Source organism: Lynx rufus, unplaced genomic scaffold (assembly GCF_022079265.1).
Source record: "Lynx rufus isolate CCGP_SWC_20201006 ecotype Redwood Valley unplaced genomic scaffold, mLynRuf1.p SCAF_4, whole genome shotgun sequence".
NCBI lineage: Eukaryota > Metazoa > Chordata > Mammalia > Carnivora > Felidae > Lynx > Lynx rufus.
Genome location: NW_025814856.1, coordinates 10,686,669 through 10,713,550, shown reverse-complemented (window position 1 = coordinate 10,713,550; position 26,882 = coordinate 10,686,669). Strand labels below are relative to the sequence as shown.

Below are 26,882 nucleotides of genomic sequence, written 5' to 3'. Positions count from 1 at the left end.
TAGAGGGGGCCCCGGGGATTGTAGCCGCCGCTATCCCGGCGTCGGACGTGTGGGGCAGCCGCCGGAGTCCTTGGTTGCGGTGTTAGCTGCTGCCATGAGCTATACAGGTGGGCCCGGCAGGGTAGGGGTCGGGCGTCGGGTGGGGAGGGACAGGGACGTGCCAGAGCCGCACTGGGCTCTCCCACACCTCCCCCGGGGCCTGGACGCTGTCCTCTCTGCGGTCACAAAATGGCGCCGCGGGCCCATCGCCTCAGGTTCGCCCCCCTCGCGCCTTGGCGTCTCAGTTCTTTGTGCTTGCGGCTGAATGTGTTGGCTCTCGGCAGCCCGAGGTCTTGGCTTCTGTCACCGGTGTCCGAGGGCCCTGGCCTGGGCGCCTGCGTTCTCTGAGCCCATCACCTCTGCCCTTGGCCCGGTCTCCTCAGACCCAGATTCAGGCCACCCTTTTTCGGGTCCTTAGCCCTTGAGATCGGTCGCCGGGCCTGGCTGCCGTCGCCATTGCCGCACCCTGCCCGCCGCGCAGTTTCCCTGCAAAACGCCGCAGCCACCCACCCCTCCCAGCCCCTTTGCGTGCTCCGGGCTAGGAAAAGCTCCTGGTCCCAGGCGATCAGTACATTTTTGCAGGGTTCGGGCCGAGCGGGGAGCCTCGGGGCCAAAGGGCTGAGCCTGAGCCTTGCGAGGAGTGACCGGCTTCTGTGTTAATTCATTCACCATCTGTCAGATTCGTGTCAGGTGCTGGACAGGCGCTGGAATATTGGCAGGAAATCCTCAAGCAGCTAACGGGCAGATCTTAGCAGGAAAACAAATGAATATAGGATGTATTCCCTGGCGGTCAGTACTCCGCGGCGGCTGCTCTGTTGCGGGGGGTCAGGGGGAGGGGGTTGGGCTCGCTGTGAAGAGGCGACATTTGGGCAGAGACCTGAATGGAGTGAGGGAGTTCAGGGTGTGTGGTCAGGGGTGCCGTTGGCATAAAGGCCCAGGAGCAGAAACGGCCTGGCCTGTTAGATGAGCAGCTAGGGAGGCCGGTGGGATTTGAGCAGAGGGGAGGGTGGCTGATGAGATCGAGAGAGGGGGCCCTGGGAGATGCTTGGGCGATTGTAAATTATCCCTGGAGGACTTTGAAAGGCCGCCTGGGTTTGCCTTTGGCAGTAACAGATGAGGCCTCTCAGCTCGGAGCCATAGATGAGGCCTCCCCGTTTAATGGGGGTATCACGCTCGAGAAAGTGTGGTTGCCAGGTAACCTACATTCTGCTTAGAATGTTCGGGGGCTGACGATGGAACCGGAGCCTCTGGGGCCGTTCTGTAGGCTGTTTTATGTTGGTTTCTGCAAGGAAGTGGTGCCAGGCCTCCCTCTTCCGGCCCCCAGGCCAGGAGCTTGGTGAGAACCCTAGCTTTTCAAGTAACCATCCCTTTGCCCGGTGGTGGTTCTCAACCAGGGGCGATTCTGCCTTCCCACCCCGCCCCCGGTCCGTTTGGCGGTGTTTGGAGGTGTTCTGGGTTGTAACATCCGGGGGTGGGGTTGCTTCCCTCATCTGGGGGATGGAGGCCAGGAATGCTGCTAACCATCCTGTGACGTGCCAGATGGACCCCACCACAGTGGATTATCAGTAGTGCCAAGGTTGGACAGCCCTGCCCTAGGCTTTCCGTAGCTTTCCTGGTTCAGGAGGAAAGTCAGTTGGGTCGCGGCTGACAACTCCGGAATTGAGATGTAATCGTTTTCTCCAAGTCTTACCAGGAGGTGGAAGACAGTTCTTTGGTTTTTAGGGGCAAGACTGCTGAGGAAACCAGAAGATGGATGGTCGGGTGCTGTGGAGTAGCTTAATGAGGGAGCATTTTACATTTATAGACAAGGAGACTGAGTTAGGTCACTAATGGCCAGGTCTCAAGTTCAACTCCAGATCTGGTAGGCTTTAATTCCTGGCTCACTGAGGGAGTCAGGCTAATGGGGTGATGATTACTTTTTCCTTGGTCTTGATCAACTGAAAACCACAGCAGCTTTATAATGTGAGTCTTTCCCTTTAAAGAAGTAGACCACTAAAGTCAAAAGCTTTTTAAGTCACGTTTCAGACAACTCTTTGCCTTTAAGGAGGAGTTCTGGAGGACTTGACGCAAATGTTACCATGATTATTACGCATAGAAAATGATTACAGTAGCTTTTTTTTTTTTTGATGATTTGTCCAGCTTTTGAACCTAGTCTCTTTTTTTTTTTTAACTTTTTTATGTTTGTTTTTACTTTTGAGAGACCGTGCGCAAGCGGGGGAGGGGCAATGAGAGAGGGAGACACCGAGTCTGTAGCAGGTTCCAGGCTCTGTAATGTCAGCACAGAGCCCGTCGTGGGGCTTGAACTCACTAGCCGTGAGATCATGACTTGAGCTGAAATCGGACGCTTAACCGACTGAGCCACCCAGGCGCCCCTGAATTCAGTCTCTTTGTGTGTACTTGGGAAAGGAGGCCCTGTCTGTGGCACTAAGGGGAAGGATGAGAGCAGTGGAAAAACAGGAGAGAAAAATGCAGAATCAGGCCTTCAGAGAAAGGTCTGAAACACTACCAATCCTTTTATAAGAACATTTATCTCACACGGTGTTTGGTGTTGTTAGGAATGCACAAGTGGTTTAGCTCAATGGTTCTGGCTTGGGATCTCTCATGAGGTTATGTTTTAGATGTCGTTGGGACTGTAGTCATCTGAAAGCTTGCCCGGGGCCAAAGGATCCACCTCTGAGGTGATTCAGACTCCCACAGCTGGCAGGTTGATGCTAGCTGTTGGTTCCCCACCAAGTGGGCCTCTCCACAAGCCTGCCTGCGTCTCCTCACAACGTGGTGGGCTGTTGTTCCATCTCTTAGAATGATCTAAGAGAGCAAGGCAGAGCCTGGGAAGTCATACTCCGTGGTTTCTGCGGTCTTACTGGTTACGCGGGCTACCTCTATTAGTTTGGGAAGGGATGGCATAATGTCAGGAGGCAAGAATCCGAAGAGGCCATCTTGGAGGCTGGTTACCATCAGGCTGGAGGCAACCTAACTTCATTCCAGTTGTCTTCTGGTTCTTAGAATTTTTTAGATGTTTGTTTATTTTGAGAGGGGGAGAGAGAGAGCGCCAGAGCGGGCGCGCATGAGAAAGAGAGGCGAGAGAGAATCCTAGGCAGGCTCCGCACTGTCAGCACAGGGCCTGGCGCGGGGCTCAAACTCATTCACTAACCAGGAGATCATGACCTGAGCAGAAATCAAGAGTCTGACACTTAACCCAGGGAGCCACCTAGGTGCCCTGACCTCTAGTGTTTATCACTTTGTGTCATTTCTTCAAGGAAACTCCTTCCAAAAAAAGAATAAAACTTGGGGAATAAAAAAAGAAGCTTGGGGAGCCTGGGTGACTCAGCGTAGAGCCTGCGTGGGATTCTCTCTCCCTCTCTCTCTGCCCTTCCCCCGCTTACATTCTCTCTCCCCCTCTCAAAATAAATATAAACTTACAAAAAAAAGAAAAAACAAACAAAAAAAAAACCTGAGAAGCTTTATGTATTTTTGAGTAAAAAAGATGTCAGTCTGACCAAGAAGGAGGGGTTATGATACATAATTATAAATCCATGCCTGAGCCTTAGGTTTGTAGGGTCAAACCCTTGCTTATTTTATTTTCTCATCTAGAGCTGATCAGGCTGGTAAACCGAACCAAGTAGAGAAGGTTGGAACCGGACAAAAATTTATTCATACTTGGAGCTTAATTTGCTCTAGAGACAGTATCGTGGAACAAAATGTTAACATGGGGAGGACCAAACTAGAGCAGAGGTTGCCATTGACCTCTGAAGGTTTGGTGGATTGTCTTTCCTTTTTCCCAGGGAAGAACTAGGGCGCCTCTCCTTTGAATAGACATAGATCTTTTGCTCTGCAGCTTTCGTACTGCGTTCCAGTTAGTAATCCTGTCAGGGTGTGGTAGGTTCCAGCTGCGGCTGCACTGTGTACAAACCACAGTAGCTGAAGTCTGGAGCCATTTTGCGGGGGGCCATATTGCTGAACAAAGAGGTTTCAGAAAGCTAGTTGAGCAAACAACGGAGAAGGTAAACGTAGGCTACTTGTGTGTACACTGTGGGGCTTCCCCATGGGTGAACCGAACAAAGCACGCTTCCAGTGTTTCTTGTGGACAGTGCTTATGTTGTAGGCATGTTGGGATGGCCCCTGGAGGGAATCCATTCTAATGTCCCCTCTTTCATTAGGAAAGGTGAAGAGGTTGGGGTGGATACTTGGGACTCTCACCTTCACCACTGCCCAGTCTCAATTCCCTCCTCTGGGAAGTAAGGCTCAAGTGTGGGTCCACCAATCTTTGTTTGAAACCCTTGGAGCTGGGTATATTTTAGAGTTCTAGCTTGAGAGGACATTCCACAGCACTTGGGGTCTGGGGTAGCACCCTGTAACTAAATGCATTATTTCTATACCAAATTGGGTAAAGAAAAATCGTAATTATCCTCACAGGTCAGTTTTGCCCCACAATGAGTGTTGGCACCACATTTGAGGAGAACACTTGGTTTTCAGACCTTTTTGGACTTGGAATTGCAGGGTAAGGGATGTTGGCCCTGTCCCCTTTGTTGACTGTGGTGAGGATGAAATAAAATAAAAAGGCTCTTAGCGCCCTGCGGGGGAGACACTTGTTCAGTGTTGGCTGATGTTGGCGGCCATCTTTGTTGCTTTGGTCTTAAAAGATGAGCTAGAGAGACTGTCAACATGTGAATGCCCACCCCGAGGGGAGGCACTTGGTGTATGCTTTTGCTGTAAAAAAGCTGTCAAAGTCATTGGCTTTAATTTGTCAGGAGTTGGCTCTGCTGAGAAAACGCAAATATTGCCTCTTATGGTATCCTTCATAGTTTCAGTGCTAAGGGTAAATTACTTAAAAATAATATTTCATTATCATTTTTTAAATGTTTATTTATTTTGAGGCAGAGAGAGAAGAGAGAGAATCCCAAGCAGGCTCTGCACTAATAGTGCAGAGCCTGATGAGGGGCTTAAAACTCACAAACCCTGAGATCATGACCTGAGCCAAAACCAAGAGTTGACGCTTAACCAACTGACCCACTAGGCACCCCTAAAAATAATATTTTTAAATGTAATTTTAACAATACTATCAGGGTTCATCATTTAAGAGTAGTTTCTGGTAGAGGTTTAAGTTTTCTTTAGTTGGTACTAATTCATTTTAAGCTAAGAAATCGTTTGAGAGTTGAGAAAACAGGAAGTAATACACATGCCATGTATAATATTTACCCAATATAAACGTGCTCACCCCAAGTAATTGCATTGAAGAGGTAATGTACACATTTTTTTAATGAGAAAAAATACAAAGCAGTTTTGGTGTCAGATTTGGGGGAAGGGAAGGGGTGTTATTTGTCTTAGTATTGTTCAGAACCAAGTCCCATCCTTGTTTGAATTGGCTCATGTTTCAGTCATTTGATGTAAGTATTTTTCTCATTTAACTGAATGGTTTGGGTACTGATTTATCAAAACGAAGTTTTGGTTTACAATGTTTAAACTTTTGTTTGTCCAGTTCTTCTGGTGTAGCGAGTTAAATATAGCCCATCTTTTCATTGGCTAATATGTTCTGGAGGTATAATTAAAGTGTTCAGAAGCTAGAATTTTTGGAGGCTTTCCATTGAGGAGAGGGCCTGCCAGCCAGTCTACACCAAAGGGTAATCTTAGGTCATCTCCACATGGCTTGTTTGGGGAAATTAACCACACTGTGCATATATTTAGGCTTTGTCCAAGGATCTGAAACCACTTTGCAGTCGACATACTCAGACACGAGCGCTCAGCCTACCTGTGACTATGGTAAGTGTGGGCCCCTGGGAACCAGAGGGTGAGTGGTCTGGTGTCTTCTCAGTTGCCTTTGACTTTGCCCTGCCTTGCTTTTCCAAATGCAAACTTGTATAAAATGGTGTGGTGGGCTGTTAGAATAGCCGGTGCTTCCCTTGGAGACAATTATGGGAAAGATGGCTGCTGACTGAGCAGGCTAGAGTTCTTGGAGCTGTAAATGATTGGTTCCTTTGACCCCGTAACATTTTCTTAGAAGCACATACGGTCTGGGACAAAGTGTGGCTTCAGAAAATTCCCTTGAGGGTCTGGGAAGGAGAGTGGCCAAAGTCCAAAGGATGGTCTGAGCTAGAAACCAAACCATCAGTTTAGCTTCAGTGTAGCGTGTGGGACCTCTGTACGAGAGAAGCTGCCTGTCTGAATCTAGCAGGGTTTTTAGAGACAGACCGTCCCAAGCCAGCGGGTTCCTCACATAGGGTTGAGGGACAGTGTCCGATTGATTTCTCAGTTGTGATCAGACATGCTAATTCTCTAATTCAGAAATAGCCACTCAACAGAATCCACAGATGTTCTCTGGGTATGCTCTGGCAACCCTAACTGCCAATAAAACCAGTCTTTCTGTGGTCTGTGACTGTTGGTGTCTGTGAGAAGGAGCCCTCTTTGGAATTAATAAGGATAATGCCTTGATTGCTGAGATGGGTAATTTGTTTTACTACTAGGGTCTGGGGAAAGACCAAGCCTACACCCTGACATTACCTCAAGAGTCACTGAATCAGTGGACCTAAGTAAGCTCCCTGAAGTATTAGCATCTGGTCCCGGGGGAGAGGGAGACTTAGAGAATGTTTTGAAATTGAGTATGGAGGTATCTGGTATTTCATAAATGAGAAGCGACTTGGTTTGTATGGCTTCCCTATCCTGCCTTGTCTGCCTCACCCCTTTTAATCAAACAACAGTCCAGATTGCACATCTTTTTTGAATTATTTTCCTTCTGGTTTATAAATTCTGGGCACAAGCATTTTAACAGATGTGCCATTTGCAAATCTTTTCTCCCAGCCTGAGGATTATCTCTCCTCTTGTCAAGTGAATTTCGAAGAACAAAAGTTCTTCATTTTGATGAAGTCCAATTTATCACGCCTGTGTGTTCTCTCTCTCTCTCTCTCTCTCTAAATAAGTAAACTTAAAAAAATAAAAATAAAAAAGATGGGCGCCTGGGTGGCTCAGTCATTTGAGCGTCTGACTCTTGGTTTCCACTCAGGTCATGATCTCATAGTTCGTGGGTTTGAGCCCCGTGTCAGGCTCTGCGCTGACAGTGTGGAGCTTGCTTGGGACTGTCTCCCTCTCTCTCTGCCCCTCCCCTACTCTCTCTCTCAAAAATAAATAAACATTAAACAAAATAAATTTTAAAAAGATTTTGTTTTTAAGTGATCTCTACACCCAGCGTGGGACTTGAACTCACAACCCAGGATTCAAGAGTTGCATGCTCTACAGACTGAGCCAGCCTGATTTCTTTCATTAGAGTTTTGTAGTTCTCAAAACACAGATCCTGCACGTAGTTTGTTGTATCTACACCCAAATATTTCCTACTGTCAGTGCCAAGGTAAATGGTACCTTTTAAAGCTTCAGTTTTCAATCGGTCATTGATAATTTGAAGAAATTGTGTTGACTTTTATTTATTGACCTTGTAATAAACCTTGCTAAGCTCATTTATTCTTATAACCTGTATGGATTTTTTTTTGAGGTTTGTTTATGTAGGCAGTCGTGTGAAAGAATAAAGGCCATTTTATATTTCCTTCTGGCTTAAATTACAAGAGCAATAGAGCAACTTTAACATTTTGAAAAACAGTCACTCGAGACCCCACCATTTTATTTTATTCTATTTTTATCATTTATTTATTTATTTTTGAGAAAGAGAGAGAGGGTTGAGGAGGGGCAGAGAGAGGAGACAGAATCAATCCCAAACAGGCTTTGCATAGTCAGCACAGAGCTTGATGCGGAGCTCGAACTCCCCACCGTGAACTCATGACCTCAGCTGAAACCAAGAGTCAGTTACTGAACTGACAGAGCCACCCAGGTGCCCCACCATTTTAATACTTTTGTCAGCATTCCTAATTTAGGTAGTTGAATAATTTATGGGTGGATAGAATTGTCTGTCTTCCTTTATTTGCTTACTGTTAGAAGCATTTCCTCGTACTATATAAAGCTTAACAGATTTTTTTTTTTAATGTTTATTCATTTTTGAGAGAGAGAGAGACAGCGGGGGGTGGCGGAGGGGAGGGACAGAGAGAGAGGGAGACACAGAATCCGAAACTGGCTCCAGGCTCTGAGCTGTCAGCACCGAGCCTGATGCGGGGCTTGAACCCATGAGTGGTGAGATCATGACCTGAGCCGAAGTTGGACGCTTAACCGACTGAGCCACCCAGGCACCCCAGTGGATTCTTTTTTGATGCCTATATGAGCTTTGTCACCGAGAAGGTAGGCTGTAATCTGGATAACTATTCCTTGAAGTTGAACATTTCCATTGTTTTATGTTTTTGTTCTATAAGTTTTGCTTATGGTGACCATCTACTTTTCTTTTTCTCTTATTAAAAAAATTACGTCCCTAAAATTCCCTACGTCAGCACTGGTCTCATCCCCTCTGGGGGTGATGTGAGCTGTGATGTTCTTCTGGAAGGGACAGGTCTTGGGGACTCCCCAGGCCTCATGGTGTAGACAATGGTTTCCCTTTGAAGGCACCTTGTGGGGAATCCCTTCAGGGAGTCTGAGTTGCCCTGGACATAGCAAGTAGTACCTGGAGAGTGCTTGCTGAGTCCTGTCATCGGGCCATCACCTACTTGTCCACCCACCTGTCCTTGTGTTTACAGAGTTAGTGCCCATTCCTGCTTCCTTTCCTTGTGCTTCCCTGCTCTGTGCTGGCAGATTTTCGGTGGCTAAAGCTCTGGGGGACCATATACAGGCCTCACAAGCAGAGCCCCAGTGGGTCTGCCTGTGCTTCCCAGTCCTTTCTCCTTTTGAATAGCTGGTGTCCACTGTTCCTGGTGCAAACATCCACACGACTGGGCTCTTGTTAGCTGCTTCAGCGAAGTGTGTATTATTCCTTGTGTGCTTCTGCCAACCTCTTTTCTTGCCTGTCAGAACCCTCCTTTGCCACTCGTCTCTTGCCTGATTTCCTGCTCTGGGCTGTCCCTTTGCTGCTTTCTAGTTAGAAGTGGCTCCTTTAGTGAGCAGTGCTCTCGGCCTGAGCCGTGCCCAGCACTGCCAGCCTGTGCTTTTGCGTTCTCCGATTGATAGTTGAAAAACTGAATGAAGGAGAAGCCTCTGCTTTGGTTTTCCCAACTGAAAGGATTTTTGCTTTGTGAGCTCTGGCACTCGAGGTGCATTAGATTTAATGGTCACCTAGGGTTCTTTGCTGGTTTCTGACACCTCCCCATTCTGTTTATGTGTCTGGATTGAGGAGGAACCTGAGTGTAGGACCTCGGGTCTACGCCTGGCCTGCGCTTTTCCATCTTTTCAAGTTAATACACTCTTGCTCTCTTGTGGCTGGACTCTTGCCATTCATCATGCTGCCATCTCACTGAGCTTTGGTCCCTGCCTTGGGATGAACATGTCTTGTCTATCTGCAGGGTAGAGACAATAGGGAGTAGGAGGCAAGTCTGGAGTCTCCCCAGAGACATGGGGAAAGTGGTCACTGTTCTGGTAGACTCCTCTGGGGAGAGGAACCGTGTTTGCTTGACTTGGAATTCCCACTTGGCTTTGCACTTTGTCAGTTCTCACTGGCTTTATGTTCCTGAAGGAATTGATTTTTCTCATGTGCTGTGATAAAATCCAGAGCATATTTGGTTTATAATCCAGATTGTCCTCTCAATAGCTTTTGCAAGGTAGGAGTTGTGCCTTGTCCTTACCTCTGCTAACGTGTTTTAGCATAGCACACACATGCAATTCAAGGATATGGTGGCCCTCCTTGTTAAGGCATATGCTTGGAAGAGTAGGATGGTCAGTTTCTCTGTTCTAGATGGCTTTTTTGGGTGATTTGAGTGATGTGATTTTCTGAGTGGATGTGGGCTCTGTGCCGAACTTCTTGTACAGCACTGTCGGTGAGGCACCGGCATCCAGTCTCCTCTTCTGATTGGTGCTTAGCAGGAAGTTGGGGTAATCTAATTCTGGCTCCTCGGGGAGGAGTGTAAAGAGCCAGTTCCTTAGCTGACAGTGTTGGCAAGGAGGGGGCCCTTAAGAGCTGGTCAGAGCCACAGAAGTTTGGGCACCAGGGTTAGGGAGTGACCTGGGTCGTTTATGTAGTGCTCTGAAGCTCAGGGCTTCCCGGGGGAGATTCAGTCTTCTGTAATCAGTCAGATACTGGGAATCATCGTCTTTGTGTCTGAAGTAAGCTCTTGTTGTATTGTCATCAATTGTAGATGTAATTACGCTTTTACTGTTTGTAGGATATGGAACTTGGAACTCTGGGACAAACAGAGGCAAGTATTCCCATGATGGCTCTCCTGTCCCTTGGGATTAAACTGGTTGTGTTTCTACCACTGCCCAGCTTGCCCAAAGTGTATCGGGAGGTATCTTCGGGGGGCCCGGGGACTCTGGGGCCAGCTGCTCTTTCACAGGAGGTCCTGTGGCTAGGGCCCACCCAGCCTGAGGTGGCTAGGGTCCCCATTTTGTCTCTGTGACAGATGTCCTTGTCTCTGTGTTTGTCTTGCCGTCTCTGTGTGCGTCTCCTCTCCCTATCCCTGCCATCTCTGTCTGTCTCTGTCTTCCTCGTTGCAGGCTACGAGAACTATGGCTATGGCTATGGCTATGGCCAGGATAACACCACCAACTATGGGTATGGTATGGCCACTTCAAACTCTTGGGAAATGCCTAGCTCTGACACAAATACAAACCCTAGTGCCGCGGGTAGCGCCAGTGCCGATTCCGTTTTGTCCAGAATTAACCAGCGCTTAGATATGGTGCCACACTTGGAGACAGACATGATACAAGGAGGCATGTACGGCTCAGGTGGAGAAAGGTGAGTGGGTGTCTGCCCAGGGGTGAGACTCTGCAGGGGCGCCTGCTGCCTACTGGCGTCTCCCTCTTTGAACCGCCTCCTATGTCTTGCTTCCTTTCTTCTTGCTTTGCAGCTGGGGCTCCCAAAGACTGCTTGGGGTCCAGTGCGCTTCCCTTCTCTGGCCTGGGCCCCCTCCCTGCCCCTTGCAATTGCCTGGTGGCCAGCCTCTCCCCCAGCTTGTAGGGTGAGGAACAAGCCCTAACAGGGCCAGTTTCACTATCCTCCAAATGGCTCTTCTCAGGACCAGAGTGTTAAGTGACCCCTCCTTCTGGAGACGGCCATTTGGAGGAGTTCTCCTGAGGCTTTGTATCCTCAGATAGGGCTGGTGGGGGGGATGAGTCCTTGGGGCAGACCACAGCGAGCTGGGCCATCCCCACATAAGAGACAGAGCAGATGTGGACACTTCCTGTCTGCTCTTCTGAGCCTGACCCACGTGTACCTCTTGGGCCACAAAAGCACCTTTGTGAGGCACTGTTGTTGTCCTCATGCTCAAAGCATGAGAGGTCACATCCCTTGCCCAAAGGGACCTAGGAGCAGGTGGTGGAGCTGGGCCTGCCACCTAGACCTGCCTGATTCCACAGCATCAGGTGGTGGGCGTCTATTACTGTCTAAATTGGTGCCGGCATAGAAGTCCTAGTGCCCTAGTGAGAGGCTTCAGTGAGGAGGGCATGTGATGGTGTGGGGCAGCCTCGTGGCTCCAACTGACAGATGGGAGGAGAACAGAGAGTAAGGAGGGGTCCGGCCGGGCACTGGTGGGTTCAGGTGAGGCCCCGGGGCCACTGGGGAGCAGAGGCTGCCAGAGGGACTTTCATGCTCTGGCTCTGTCGCAAGCAAAAAGGGTGGGGGGAGCCCCAGACATGCCCCCTGTCCTCCTGCTTGGCAGCCGCTGTGCTTGCAGCTGAGGGGCTTGGCTGTTTGCTCAGTGGCCAGGTGGACCCCTTCTCTGCAGGTGCCGGCTACTTGTGCCCCTTCTTTCTGCAGTCTGGGGCTGGGGGGCAGGACAGGGGAGGGAGTGACCAGGTGGTGCCGGCTGCTTCTCCCGCAGCTGCTGCTGCTGCTTGGGTGCCCAGCTTTGCATGAAGGGGCCCCTAGGCCTGCTTGACAGGTGGGGCCAGGGCTGGGGGGTATGTGGGCTGTTCCCACTGTTAGAATAGCTTTGTGTGGCGCTCTCTTTCTCCCAGGAGGGAGGTTTGGCCTGCCTTCCCAGTTGCTATGGAGGGTTCCATCCCACAAGGTTAATGTGATAGGGCTCTTTTTCTAGGCCCTGGGCAAACTCACAGCATCTTTCCTGGGAAACCCTCTCCACTTTGTCTCCCCTCTCCTTTTGGGTGGTGAGGACCTTTGGAGTGCTGGAAGTTCCCTCAGCCAAGGGGGATGAGACCAGCACAGGGTTTCTCATGGACATTATCAGCCCTTTTGGACAAGCATTCGTTTGCTGGACTGCCTGGCTCTGTACCCTGAGGTACAGCCTTGGGCATTGTGGTTACCACATACATATGTACATGCTTCGTAAGGGCTGTGGGGTATCTCTGCCCCTATTTGAGACCCTCTCCACCCTATTGTCCTTTTTCTTAGGGTCCCCAGGCTGGTGCACGGGCTCCCGAGAAACCTTTTTATTGGCATTTTTAAACACTGTGCCTCTCTGACAGGGTGGGGTGGGTTAGAGTGGGATTTCCCATCTCCAGGACAGGGAGCTACTGGGAAAGGCAGGAACAGTAGGCTACACCCAAGGGTAATGAGACCTGAGGGCCTCCCTGATGCTTTCCACCTGCTTCTGCAGATATGATTCCTATGAGGCCTGTGACTCGAGGGCCATTCTGAGTGAGCGCGACCTATACCGGTCAGGCTACGACTATGGCGAACTTGACCCTGAGATGGAAATGGCCTACGAGGGCCAGTACGATGCCTACCGTGACCAGTTCCGCATGCGTGGCGGCGACACCTTTGGCCCACGGGCTCAGGGCTGGGCCCGGGACTCCAGGAGTGGCCGGCCGATGGCCTCGGGCTATGGGCGCATGTGGGAAGACCCTATGGGGGCCCGGGGCCAGTGCATGCCTGGTGCCTCCCGGCTGCCCTCCCTCTTCTCCCAGAACATCATCCCCGAGTACAGCATGTTCCAGGGCATGCGTGGCGGGGGCGCCTTCCCAGGTGGCTCCCGCTTTGGCTTCGGGTTTGGCAATGGCATGAAGCAGATGAGGCGGACCTGGAAGACCTGGACCACAGCCGACTTCCGGGTGAGTGGAGGAGGCCGTCCCTCTGGGCCCCTGACTGGGTGGAGCGAGGGTCCTAGAGCCACCCGCCCTGATGCAGCTCCTTCTCTCTGATCCAGACCAAGAAGAAGAAGAGAAAGCAGTGCGGCAGTCCTGATGAGCCAGACAGCAAAGCCACCCGGACGGACTGCTCGGATAATAGCGATTCAGATAATGGTGAGCTGGGGCACTGGGCTGCTGCCCCTGTCCCCTGCCCCATGGAGCTCCTGGACTGAACTCGTGTTGTTTTGCCTTTCAGATGAGGGCACTGAGGGGGAGGCCGCAGAGGGCACTGAAGGCGCTGAGGCTGTGGAGAAGGGCTCCAGAGCAGTAAGTGGCCGGGCCCTGTGTGCTGTCAGCAGGTGGGGCCTATGAAGAGCGGGCTGGCTGAGCCCCTGTGCTGCAGAGCAGGGCCCTCCACGGAGGCCACGGGCCATCCTGGTCATACACGTGTGACCAACACGAGAGAGGTGGAGATCTGATAGAGCATGGGCTGCGAGCAGGCCACACAGCCAGAGCCCAGGTTTCTTTATCAGGAGACGGTGGAATGAGCCCCCCCTGTGCAAGGGCTGCTGGGAGGATGTGAGGCTCCGTGCTTGGTACATAGCAGGGCCTTGTCATTTAGAGCCTTTGTAAATGACTGTACACGCTTTAACGCGGGGCATTTGAAATGGTGTTCTAGGAAGGAGAAGATGAAGAGGGAAAAGAAGAAGGCAAAGAAGAAAGCAAAGAGGATGCAGAAAAGGGTGAGTCTTCTGAGCGGCCTGGGTGCTGGGGTGGCGCTTCCAGGCACTCACAGTTGGAGGGATCCAGCTGAGGGCAGGGCTGTGACAGATGTGCGGCCAGCTGGGGCCCTCCCTTGTGGGGCTGGCATGTGCTGGCGGGGGGCTCCTCTTCCTCTGTTCCCTTCTCACTCTGCCCCCCCCCATTCTTCCCAGACAGAGGCTGTGGGTGGCAGTGGTCCCTGTCTGCCTAGCGCATTGGCTTTACCTTTCAGTGGGGGCAGCAAGCAAGAGAGTTGGGGGGAACCCCAGGCATACGCCCTACCCTCCAGTAGCGCACAGCTCCGAGTCCTCAGTGGCTGGTGTCTGAGCTGGGACCCTCGGTGGAGTTTTTACGGCTCTGGTTTGCGTGTCCTCTCCCTTAGCGCCTCTCCAGCCCCTGTTGGGAGTCCGTGTCCCCCTACCTGAGTGATGAGCGCCAGCAGGTACCTAACAGTAAATCCAGCCTCAGCCCACTGTTGCCGCGGTGCGCCGTGGGGGGTGGGCCGAGCCCTGTGAGCTTTGGGGTCTTTACCTCTGGGGGCTGCACTTAGGCCTCAGCCATGGCCTCCCTGCATCCCACCACCTGGCCCCTCTGAACTTGTGCCAGCGTCCCCACCAAGATGGCTTCTGTTTGCCTTCCAGCCTCCCTGGGGCCCACTCTGTGGAATGTGGGTGTTCTGGAGAGCAGTGGGGTCAGCCTGTGTCCTCCCCTCTTCAGGACCTAGGCCAGAATGGTTCCCTGCCCAGCCCAGGGAACCCAGCCCTGCTCGTGGCCGGAGTCCTTGTTCGGACAGCTGCTTTCAGGATGGACTATCTGGAGTAGAAGGCGGGTGATCCAGCCAGAGGCCCCAGGGCCTGCCCCGACCTGGTGGAGCCAGGCTAGTGACTGTGCCCTCTGTTTCCACAGGGGCCCTCAGTACCCAGGACGATAGTGGTCAGATCAAGCGCAAGTTGCAGGCAGGCAAGAAGAGCCAGGATAAGCAGAAAAAGCGGCAGCGAGACCGCATGGTGGAAAGGTAACCAGCTGCCCTCCATTCCTTTGCCTCTGCCTCGCTCGGGGGCTGCCGCCTGAAGAGCAGGGCCGTAGCTCTGCCGCCTCGCCGCCCTCTGGCCTCCCTTGGGAGCTGCCACCTGCTCGGCCGTGCATGGACCCTGCTTCCCGCCAGGCCCAGCTCCCAAGGCCTGACTCCATCCCTGCCCCACTGCGGCCGCCTGGCGACCGCTAGCATCTTTGACCTGAGACCCGACACTGCTCGGCACCGTTGCCCAGAAGCTCCAGCGCTAGGTCACTCGGCGCACGAGCCCCGAGGTGCACTGGGGGCCCGCTGCCCCTGCGGGAGGGGGCCAGCTCATCAGAGACTCGAGGTCCAAGGCGCCTGTGCCACCCCAGCTAGCTGCCAAGAGGCCGTCGCTGCGCCCAGGAGAGATGGCAGCACCTGTGGGCTGTGGCAGCCTTGGGCCTGCCCTCTGCCCTGCCCGCCGGCCCTGTCAGGCCGGGCCTGTCTGCGGCTGAGCCCTTCACGCCCCTTGGTCGGGTCTGTCTGCCCTCAGGGCTCCCGCACTGGCGCTTGCCTCCTCCTCCTCCGCCTCAGACTCTTGCTCTTGCTGGACCTTCCTCAGCCTCGCCGGCGCCCGGCCCCTGGGCTCTCCAGACAAAGCTGACCCCGTGGCCCAGATAAGGACGTCCGGCAGAGGTAGGGACCCGCCCCGAGGCCTCGGTGGCGGCTGGCCTCCTCCGCCCCTTGCCACGGCGGCCTGCTCCAGCTCAGGCCCCAGACCCCGGGCTTCTGCTGTGGACACCAGGCCCAGACAGAGCACCTCGCTCAGGTGACTCCAGGCTGCCCTCTGGCAGGCCAGGCGGGCGCCCTCCTTCCAGCTCAGACTGGTCTCTTCTTGGAAGAGGAAGATGAGGCAGCAGGAGCCCAGGCCTGCTTGCCTCCCATCCCTCCCGACACCACCCCCAAGCATTCTGAGCAGAGGATGGGCTGGGCCTTTCAGTCCCCCAGACCCAGAAGGAAGATGCAGCACCTTTTCGGGCCCTGCCTCGGGACTGCGTACTCCACTCTGCACCTCAGGGCCACCTGGCTCACGCCAGGGCATTCTTCCTTCCGGTCCCCAGCTGGGCCAAGTGTACAAGCTCCTGCCCAGCCTTGGTAGAGAGGCCCACCGGCAACCTTCCAGCGACTCCTTGCCTGTTGCAGCAGCTGCTGCCTCAGGGTTCAGCCTCCTGTCTGGGAAGGAAGAGCTCCTCCCCTGTCCCCCACGTTGCAGTAACTGCAGCCTGCAGACCTTCTGTCCCTTTCTACTCCCAACCCCACTGGTCCCAGCCTGTCCCCCTGCTGGGACCGAACGACAGAGGCCCGTGAGCAAGGCCTGTTTCAGGGCTCGCAGCTGGGTTGGGTGAGGCAGCAGCGCTGTACCGTGGGACCCTCGAGGCCTCAGCCCTTCGTTTCTTTCCTGTGGCAGGATCCAATTTGTGTGTTCTCTCTGCAAATACCGGACCTTCTACGAGGAGGAGATGGCCAGCCATCTCGATAGCAAGTTCCACAAGGAGCACTTTAAATACGTAGGCACCAAGCTCCCCAAGCAGACGGCCGATTTCCTGCAGGTGAGCCTTAGAGCGGCACAGCTGCTCTTAGCTTCTCGGACTCCTTGGAACATAGAGCAGCCATACAATCTTTGGAATCTCCTCGGTGTCTTTGGCAGGAGTATGTCGCCAACAAGACCAAGAAGACAGAGGAACTCCGGAAAACCGTGGAGGATCTTGATGGTCTGATTCAGCAGATCTACAGAGACCAAGATCTTACCCAAGGTAAGGAGGTTCCATCACACTCCAACTAGGCAGGGATTCAGCCTGCCCTCCTCTGGTTCTGAGTGGGGTCACGACACCCCTCTGTTCCCCCAGGGAGGGTCAGCGAGAACAGCCTCAGGCCCACGTGGAAGTGGCAGGGCGAGGTGAGGAGCTGGTCTGGTGTTTTTCCCAAACTGCTGGGTCTGTCTTAGGCACCTGGAACCAGTGGTGACTCTCCTTCTCCGCCCTACAGAAATTGCCATGGAGCATTTTGTGAAGAAGGTAGAGGCAGCTCACTGTGCAGCCTGTGACCTCTTCATCCCCATGCAGTTTGGGATCATCCAGAAGCACCTCAAGACCATGGATCACAACCGGAACCGCAGGGTGAGTGGCCACGGGTGTTCACCTGCCATCCTGTGGGTTGACTTGGTGAGGCATCTGGGAAGGTCCTGGGGTTATACTCTGCCTGCCCATGAGGAACTGTAGGAAGTGTGGCAGGGCAGGCAGATAGAGACATTTCCGGCCCAGTGCAGTCAGTACAGCTACAGGGAGAGGGGAGGGAAATGGGGACCCTGTGTGGGAGAAGGTGTCATCAGACCTGGACTGTAACGCTATGGGATATGGGGGCCTCTGTGTGCATAGGGGCCACCAGCCAGAATAGGTTCAGAAACCAAACAAAAAGTGTGCAGTGCAAGTGCTGCTGGAGGAGGGGTCAGGGCTTCAGAGGTTCACGAGGGTTGGGATGACGGTCTGGGCTCACTCCTGTAGCAGCAGAGTTTTTAGGTCAGGCACTGTGACGGGGTTAGAGTTGGTGTTGCACCTGGTGTGGAGGGAGACGGTGCGGAGCGGGGAGTGGAGGAACTGCTGTAGTACCGAGATAGAGGGGGGCCTCCGCTTTTCGAGGGAGGAGAAAGGAAATGACCGGGAGTCTGGGATGTCTCAGGTTTCTGGCTTGGGTAACTAGGTGGCCAGAGCTGCTGCTAAGGTGGGGGGGTAGGTATATGGTACAGGGAAAGGAGCAAGTCCGGCAAGAAGGTGAACAAATTCAGTCTCGTTTTCCAGTGTATCCCCAGTGCCTAGCATAGAAGTTAGGGTGGGTGTTTTGTGATTGAGGTGGTGGTGGCTGTTAGAGATCCGGTCTGGATGGAGGGAGAGAGCTGAGAAGTTTAGGACCAGGTCTGGGCCAGAGTGAGGCTTGACTGCCATCACCTGGAGGAAGGTGAAGGGGATTTATGGGCAGATGATGACAACCAGGGGAAGTGTAGGAAATAGCATTTCTCAACTTTTTTCCACGGCCATCAGATTCATCTCTGGTCTTTCTTGGTGCACTAATTCTCAACAGTGGGATGCGGTTAGGTGGTTGAGGAGATCTTGTAGGGGTCTTGCCATGACTGGGGTTTTGAACTGGGAGCTGATAAGGGGTAGGCAGAGAGCAGATGACAGAGGATGGATCGTGCATAATATTAAAATGTGGAAAATCTAGGTGACATGAGGATAGCTAGTAAAACATGAACTCCAAATTGATCCTAAAAGAAGTTTACAGAAGAGAAGAGGGGCACCTGGGTGGCTCATTTGATCAGGCATTCTACTCTGGATTTCGACTCAGGTTGTGATCTTGTGGTTCGTGAGATTGAGCCCCATGTCGGGCTCTGCACTGACAGCTTGGAGCCTACCTGGGATTCTCTCTCCCTCTCTCTCTCTCTCTCTCTCTCTCTTTCTCTTTTCTTCCTTGCTCTCTCCCTCTCTCTCTCTCAAGTAAATAAACTTAAAAAAAGAAAAAACCATAACTACTAATAGAGGGATTTGGAAGGGTGAGGAAAGACAGAAGATACTTAGAAAGCACCAGAAATCATTGATATGTGGAGATTTGAGTATAATTTCAATGTCGTATTTTTAGAGATTCCAACTATGGAAATGAACGGAAACCTTCTAATTATTATTTTTGGTAACAGCTTTATTGAGATACAAATCGTATATCATACAATTTACCCATATAAGCTGTACGATGCAGTAGTTTTTAATATATTACAGTTGTGTAGCCATCACCATAATCAATTATAGAACATTTTCATCACCTCAGAAAGAAACCCTTTAGCTGTCATTCCTCTCCCCCCACTCCCCACCCCTCCTGTCCCATGCTTCATGCTTCCTTAGTCTTAGGCAACCACTAATATGCTCTTTGTCTCTGTATATTGTCTCTGGGTATTTCATGTAAATGGGATCACAAAATACATGGTCTTCAGTGATCAGCTTCTTCCACTTAGCATAACGTTTTCAGGGTTCATCCAGGTAGCATGTGTCAGATTTTCATTCCTTTGTATGGCCTAATAATACTCTCTTGCATGCATAGACCACATTTTGGTCTGTCCATTCATTAATTTGGGCATTTGGATTGTTTTCACCTTTTGGCTATTATAAATTATTCTGTTATAAATATTTAAGCATTTGTGTACAAGCTTTTGTGTGGGTATATGTTTTTATTTCTCTTGTGTATGTGTCTAGGAGTGGAATGTCTGGGTCAAAAGTAACTGTTTAACTTCTTGAGGAATAGCCAGATGTTTTCCAGAGTGGCTGCACCATTTATATTCCCTATCAGCAACTGTGTGAGAGTTCCAATTTTTTCATACTCTCCAGCACTGGTTATTATCTTTCTGATTCTAGCCATCCTAGTGGGTTTGAAATGGTTTCCACGGTTTATTTTTTATTTGGATTTCTCTAATGACGATGATGTTGAGCATCTTTTTTTTTTTCCCTTAAGTTTATTTATTTATTTTGGAAGAGAGCGCGCATGCACGCATGCGCAGAAAGAGGGAGCAAGAGAATCCCAAGCAGTCTTCGCGCTGTCAGCGCAGAGCCTGATGTGGGGTTTGATCTCACAAATCTTGTGATTATGCAAAATCCAGAGTCGGATGCTTAACCAACTGAGCCACCCAGGAACCCTCCCCTCTGGTTTGATGATCTTTTGAATGGTTCGTTTAATCCATTCACATTTAATATTATTGTTGAGATTATTAGATTTACATTTCTTGTTCTGTACCCCCTGTATTGTTTTTTTGTTGTTTGTTTTGGTTTGGTTTTGGTTTTAATTAATTTTTAATTTCCTTAATGATATTTTTTGTGCTACATTTTTAGGCATTATTTTTTGAGTGGTTTCTCTAGGCCTTATCTTACACATATTAACTAATCTCTGTAAGGTACAATAGCCTAATTTCAGTGGGATTAAGTTACTCACATATAGCTCTCTCTACATGGGAGATTTTTGTGTTATTACCATTATACATAGTATTTTATCTAAATGTGTTGTAGTTCCAATAACATAAAGCCAATGATACAATAACAGTGTAATTACTGCTTTACATAATATTATGTCTTTTAAAAAGGAAGCTGACAGGAAGAGAGGCACCTGGGTGGCTCAGTTGGGTAAGCGTCCAGTTCTTGATCTCAGCTCATCAGGTCTTGATCTCAAGGTCGTGAATTCGAAGCCCCACATTGGGCTCCATGCTGGGCATGAAGCTGACTTTTATTTTATTTTATTGTATTGTATTGTATTGTATTGTATTGTATTTTAACTTAATTTTATTTTATTTAAAATGTTTACTTATTTTTGAGGGAGAAAGAGTGCATGCATGAGTGGAGGAGGAGCACAGAAGATCCCAAGGGGGCTCTGTGCTGACAGCAGAGAGCCCGATACACAGCTCGAACTCACGAACCTTGAGATCATAACCTGAGCTTAAGTCGACACTCAACTGACTGAGCCACCCAGATACCCCAAGCCTACTTAAAAATAAATAAATAAATAAAATAAGGAAGCTGACAGGGCAGCAATTATATATTTGTAGCTTTTGTTACATTAGCCTTCTTATTTTTTATTTTTGGTTCTCTTCATTTGTGTTCTTCCTGTGGATTCAAGTTCCCACTTCCTTGTTAGTTCAATACAACTTTAGTCCCCCCACCTTCTTTTTGCTGTTATTGGCAAACATATTTCTCTATGTTACAGGCCAAACAGTACTCTGTGTGTGTGTGTGTGTGTGTGTGTGTGTGTGTGTGTGTGTGTGTGTGTGTGTGTGTTTTATACAACTTCTTTTCAGTCAGTTGAGAAGACAGGCAAAGAATTATACATTCATAGTGTCTTTTATAATTACCTTTGTTATTTTTTCACATGGATCTGAATAACTGTCTGGGGCCGCTTGCTTTCAGCCTGAAGAGCTTTGGTGCTTCTTACAAGGTCTGCTGGCAGCGGACTCTCTCAGGTACTCGTTTTGAGGAATGTCTCTATTTCACCTTAACCTCTGAAAGGTAGCTCCGTTGGGCGCTGGAATCTTGGTTGACACTTTTTGAGCATTTTCAGTGTCATTTCACTGCCCCCTGGCCTTGTTTCTCGTGACAAACCAACTTTTAACCTATTGAGGTTCCCTTTTAAGTGATGATTCATTTTTCTTTTTCTGCTTCAGGCGTTTTCCCTTGTCTTTGACTCAGCATTTTTATTACGAGGAGTCTTTTATGGATCTCTTTGTATTTATCCTACTTGGAGTTTGTCGAATCTCTACATTCAGATTTTTCATCAGATTTGGCAAGTTTGCCTACATTTTTCTTCATGTATTTTTTTCTGCCTCTTTCTCCTCTTCTTTTGGTGTTTCCATTATGCGTATGTTGGGTCACCTAATGGTGTTCCAAGGTTGTCTGAGACTGTTTTTCTTCATTCTTCTCTGTTTTTCAGATCATATCTACCAATCTATAGATTCTCTAAGTCTTCTGCCAGTTCAAATCTACTGTTGAGCCCATCTAGTGAATTTTTCATTTCAGTTATTGCACTTTCCAGCTCCAAGATTTGTTTTAGTTGTTTTTTTTTTTTTTTTTATAATTTGTCTCTTTACTGATATTCTCTATTTGATGAGACCGTGTGATTATGCTTTTCTCTTCTTCCTACCCCCACCACAGTCTTGCTACTATATTTGCTTATCTGTTTGTTTAGTCAAATTATTTTTTAAGTCTCTGCCGGAGTGAAACCTTTGCTAGGGTGCCTTGAATGAGGAAGCTGTGAGCACGGGCCTAGCCACCCTGGGATAACAATGGTTTTGACAGGGTTTGTTTTTTTTTTTCTTGCCTAGACTACCCTTAGCTGTTACAAACTATACAAATTGTTGACTGATGGCTGTGTTGTTTTCAGCAATGCCTTGAGGCATTAAATTGCTCTCCAATCTGATCCAATTAAACAAATCCACACTCTTCTATAGGAATCATCTTTGAGGTCATGGTTTGAGAGTTCTGAGCCCTGGAGGCTCTTCTTAACTGTCCTACTGGTTCTGGTAACCAGGGAAGCTGATGGTTTAGTTTATATTGTTATCAAATCTACTAGTGTCCCTGTTTTTCTGCATACCCTCCTGTCTTGAACTTCTTCACAGTCTTGTGAATAAAGTAAGTTCCTTTGGGAAGAGATTTGGGAGCTCCTTGTTTTAAGGCCTACCCCCGGGGAAAACCTGCACCTAGACTCTGGAGCTGGGTGTGGGGATTATGCAGTGTTGCTTTCTCAGTGCCTGCTGCTTTAGGAGAGACTGGGGAGAGAAGGTGACAGCTGTAGCCTCTGGTCTTGGTTTGGTTTGCCTCTCCAAGGCACAGGACCTCTGCTTTATAAACAAGCCAGAGCTGGGGCAGTGTGAAACCTACTATTCTCAGCATACTGTGCCCTAGGTCAAGCCTCCATTCCATGAATGGGGGGCTGGAGAGAAGAAGGGCGCCACCATCTCTCAGATGAACTTGTCTAGAACTTAGCTTCCACAGCAGGTAGCTCAGAATGAGAATTGATGACTTTCTGTGCCTCCTGAGAAGATGTGGACTTCCAACTGTGATGAGCTGGGTAGAGTCCGAGGCCTGTGTTGTTGGGCTGCAGCATCTGGAGTGGGTTTTCCCATCACTCTGAACTGGGAAAGGCAAGAAAGCAACAGGTCCTGTTTAAACCACCACAACTCACAATCTTTACTGAGTTTTAGTAGCTTTTCCTTAGTGTTTCTTCATTCACTGTATGTCCTTAGGACCATTTCCCTTGACTTGAAAGGGTTGTGGTGTTTTATAGTCTTCGTCAGTTTCACCAGGGAGCAGGTCCACATAGCTTGTCAGGTTTCCATGCTGAAAGTCCATCCCCCATTGCATTTTTAGGAAGACTTTTTAACCTTAATTCCAAAACTCTGATAAGGATAATGCCAAAATGAAACTGTAGATCAGTTTAGTATTAAAGAATGAAAGTGCTAAGTAGGGGTACCTGGCTGGCTTGGTCAAATAGAGTATGCAACTCTTGATCTTGGGGTTGTGAGTTCAAGCCCCACGTTGGGTGCAGAGAGTACTTAAAGATAAAATAGTAAAAATAAAAAAGAATAAAAGTGCTAAGTATAAATTACTAATTACCAATCCAGTGTATTCAATTCAATTCAAGCATGTAATACACTATATAAGTATAATTCGTTTCTGGAATATAAGGATGGCTTGATAAGAAATTAGCAACTATCAGGGGCGCCTGGGTGGCTCAGTTGGTTAGGTGTCCGACTTCAGCTCAGGTCATGATCTCGCACTCCGTGAGTTCAAGCTCCATGTCGTGCTCTGTGCTGACAGCTCAGAGCCTGGAGCCTGTTTGAATTCTGTGTCCCCCCTCTCTCTCTGCCCCTTTTCCACTCATGCTCTGTCTTACTCTGTCTCTCAAAAATAAATGTTAAAAAAAAACGACACACGTTAAAAAAAAGAAATTAGCAACTATCAGTGAGTGTGAAATACTGGAAATGAAAACTTTATATGCAAATAATCTGACTATATTCTTAGCAGGGCTGAATGATTACAGCAAAATGGCCTTAGAATTAATAGAATTTGACAAAGAAGGGGAATTTAAGATAACATACAGAAAGTAATAGCTTTTCTCCATTGTAGTAATACCCAGTTAGAAATGTAAATGGGGAAAAATCTACTCATAGCAATGACAAAATCCACAAAATAACTAGGAATATAGATTTAAGAAGAAAGGTATGGGATCTTAAACTCGATATGAAATAAGACTTCAATGAATAGAGGAATATACAGTGTTCTTCTTCGGAGATTTAATAGCAGAACAAAACAAAACTACATCTCCCCACATATTAATGTGGACAGTTAATGGGATTCCATTCATACTCTGGGGAGGGAGACGGAATGAAATTGTTTGAAAGTTTTATGTTGTAGAATTAAGTCTAACAGTCAAGAAAATTATACAAAGGGCAGTAGTTGAGTTCAGGGACTTGGTTTTTCAGGTAATAACCTTTTACGAAGCCACTGCAATTAAAAACAAAAAGTGATATTGGCATAGTAATAAAATGGTGGAACCAGATTAGAGAGTCTAATGAAAGATCCCAGTATGTTTTGGAACTTAGTAACTGTTAAAGTCAGTACAGGTTCCTTATCTGAAATCCTGGGGCCAGATGTTTTCAAATCAGGTTTTTTGGTTTTTTTTTGGTTTCAGAACATCTACACGGTAATGATCACTAACATCCCTAGCAGGATCTGGGAAAGTGACTTGTAGTTGAACCATAAGTAATTCTTCAAGTGACTTATATAAGTGGGATAAATAAAGACGGTATAAAAATACAATGGAGTTTTAGGGGAAAACTTTTCCTTCTGGGTTTCAGATTTGTGGAGAAGGGATTATAGACCTATATGTCCATTCAACGGAGAGACAATGGTTTATCTCATAAATTTCTGGAGAAGAAAATTGGACCCCTAACCTCATACCATATATTCAATTCCAGAAATAATACACGTGAAAAATAAAAGATAAGAGCAAAATTTAGAAGATCGTTTGTTTACCTTGAGGTAACAGAAAGCCTTCCTGAGAGCAAGCCAGGAAACCCAGAGGTTGTGGAGAAGATGACCTCATAGAAACGCTGGGCAGGTGGCCCAGCATGCGTATCAGATCACTCAGATTTTGCTGTTGGGCAGGGCAATGCCCTGAGAGGCAGCACACATTCTTTTCTCTTTCACTGGACCACAAAAGTATCCAACAGTGATAACATCTGATGCTGCTGAGGAGGCCACAGGATAAGTACATTGTTTTAATACAGGTGGAGGAAGCTCCACCTACTACAACTTACAGCTTTTTTTGCAGAGTACTGGGGCACCGTCACTTTGGGGAACCTGTTTGGTAAAATTAAAAGCACCAACATGGAAGTATTTAAGGTTATTTTGGTGGTGTTTGGTTATTGTAGCAAAAATCTGGAAACAATGTAAATGGGCTTCAGCTGGGAATTGTGTGTACCTCTCTGGTGCCTCCAGGGAGGAGGATAATGTGTTGGCAAGTGAGGAATTGGGGAGGAAGTGGGCTGACCTAGTATCCTAATTGTGCATCTTTAATTTGTTTCATTTTGAGCAACAGACCTTGAGGTCTGTTGGTATTTTCCCCAAGCAGTAGAGAAAATGAGTAAAGAAGTGAAGGTTGGGAAAGGGAGTAGAAACAGCAAGGGAGATGATGACTTATAGAGTTGGCTGGGGGGCTGCAGTAGGGTTTTGGAGGTGGGCCCCTCCTTCCCATGCCAACAAAAATAGCTTTTATCCTTGTCTTTCGGCTTACAGCTTTCTGCATAATCTTTATAATGATGAAAGTGAGAGTTGCCTGTACTCCGCCCATCACACACCTTTCTTATCACACAGGGGGAGAGATTAGCCCTATTTGTGGACTGCACAGTGATCTTTTTGAATGTATGATTTATTTAACAAAAGAACATTTAGGTGCTTTCCAGTTTTTCACTACTGCAGCCACGTGCATGAATGTTTCCAAGTCCTAGTATAGATTCCTGTAATGAATTACTGAGACATTTTTATTTTTAATACATTTTATTTAAACTGCTTTCCAGAAAGGAAGTAAACAGTTGGCCCTCTCACCATCAGGGGTAGAACTGTCTCTCTTCACTGAACCTTGACATTTGGGGTATAATTCTTCATCTTGGGGATTCTGTGGGTTAAAAGGAGGTATATCCCTTAAATGTGCTGTTTGACATTTGTGTTCCTACTTTTATATTCTCCCTGTTGATCCTAACGAGTCCCTTGCATATGGGCGGTTGGCTTCTTGTTGGGGGTTGCACCTTCAGCATTTAGTAGGTTTCTTAATTTGTTCACAGTTTGTAGTTTTTATGTAAGCACATTAGATTTCTGCTGTACAGCTGTAAAGACTTGTTTTTAATCAATACAGTAAGTATGGTGTAGAAGAAATGGAGCCATCTGAACAAAGATTAGGTCTGGGCTCCGTGCTTGTACCCAAGGTACACTTGTCCACCTATGCCACGTGGTTAGAATCCTCAGCTGTGCTAAGCTAAGGGTAGAGGGGTTTGGTGGAAGGGCTCCGCAGATCTGGAGAGGTGGGGGAGGGGGGCTTTCTGGCGCCGAGAGCAGCCTCTCCAGCCCTGCCTGCCTTGCTTGCAGCTCATGATGGAGCAGTCCAAGAAGTCCTCGCTCATGGTGGCCCGCAGCATCCTCAACAACAAAATCATCAGCAAGAAGCTGGAGCGCTACCTGAAGGTGAGGCGCGCCGCCCCGGGGTCCCCTCCTCTCCCGGTCCCCGCGGGTCCTCCCTTCAGTATCTGTGTCCCTTCCCCACAGGGTGAGAACCCGTTCACGGATAGCCCCGAAGAAGAGAAGGAACAGGAGGAGGCCGAGGGCGGGGCCCTGGACGAGGGGACGCTAGTAGAAGCGGCAGGGGGCGCGGAGGGTGCCGAGGGCGCGCCGGCGCAACCCCCAGTGCCCCCGGAGCCCGCCCCTGGGGCCACGTCCCCACCACCGCCGCCGCCCCCCGAGGAGGAGGAGGAGGAGGAGGAGGAGGAGGCCTTGCCCCTGCTGGGCGGCGCGCTTCAGCGCCAGATCCGCGGTATCCCGGGCCTCGACGTGGAGGCCGACGACGAGGAGGAGGGTGGTGGGGGCGCACCGTGACCTGGGCCCGCGGCGGGCGGGACCCGCGTGGCCAAGGCTGGAAGCCGAGCCCAATAAAGTTCTTTCTACCCCACTTTTCTTGTTCGTTTGTTGGTGTGCGGCACGGTCGGCGTAGTGGGAAGCGGACTGCGCCTGCGCGCGGGACCCGGGAAAGGGTGGGGGTGCGACTGCGCACTGGCGGCGGGGAGCTAGAGGGACGCGCCTGCGCAGAGTAAGACTCCGTGTCCGGACCAAAACTCCCAAGATGCCGTGAAAGCCGATTCCAAGCAACCGGAAGGCCGACTGGGGCGACGGGCGGGTGCGCCGCGAAAGCCAGCCAG

The 26,882-nt window shown here is 49.4% G+C and overlaps 1 protein-coding gene across 2 annotated transcripts; it reads left to right on the top strand.

Annotated features, from left to right (window-relative positions):
• On the top strand, nt 1-26,635 carry AKAP8L (A-kinase anchoring protein 8 like). Of its 2 annotated transcripts, XM_047094998.1 has the most exons (15): nt 17-107; nt 5,722-5,796; nt 10,215-10,247; nt 10,546-10,603; nt 10,706-10,786; nt 12,606-13,059; nt 13,155-13,251; nt 13,334-13,404; nt 13,757-13,820; nt 14,746-14,854; nt 16,305-16,446; nt 16,545-16,650; nt 16,883-17,013; nt 26,059-26,154; nt 26,236-26,635. In XM_047094998.1, exons 1-15 carry the CDS (start codon nt 95-97, stop codon nt 26,560-26,562), a joined length of 1,857 nt encoding a protein of 618 aa, XP_046950954.1. In that variant the 5' UTR covers nt 17-94; the 3' UTR covers nt 26,563-26,635. The 2 variants fall into 2 exon arrangements, with proteins under 2 accessions (XP_046950955.1, XP_046950954.1); XM_047094999.1 differs by having other exon boundaries at nt 1-107; nt 10,546-10,786.
• The last annotated feature ends 247 nt before the right edge of the window (nt 26,636-26,882 follow it).

Coding starts and splice junctions, on each gene's coding strand:
- AKAP8L (XM_047094999.1), top strand. Junction 5,797..10,214: donor TCAGCCTACCTGTGACTATG/GTAAGTGTGGGC, acceptor TACTGTTTGTAG/GATATGGAACTTGGAACTCT. Junction 16,447..16,544: donor AGACGGCCGATTTCCTGCAG/GTGAGCCTTAGA, acceptor TGTCTTTGGCAG/GAGTATGTCGCCAACAAGAC.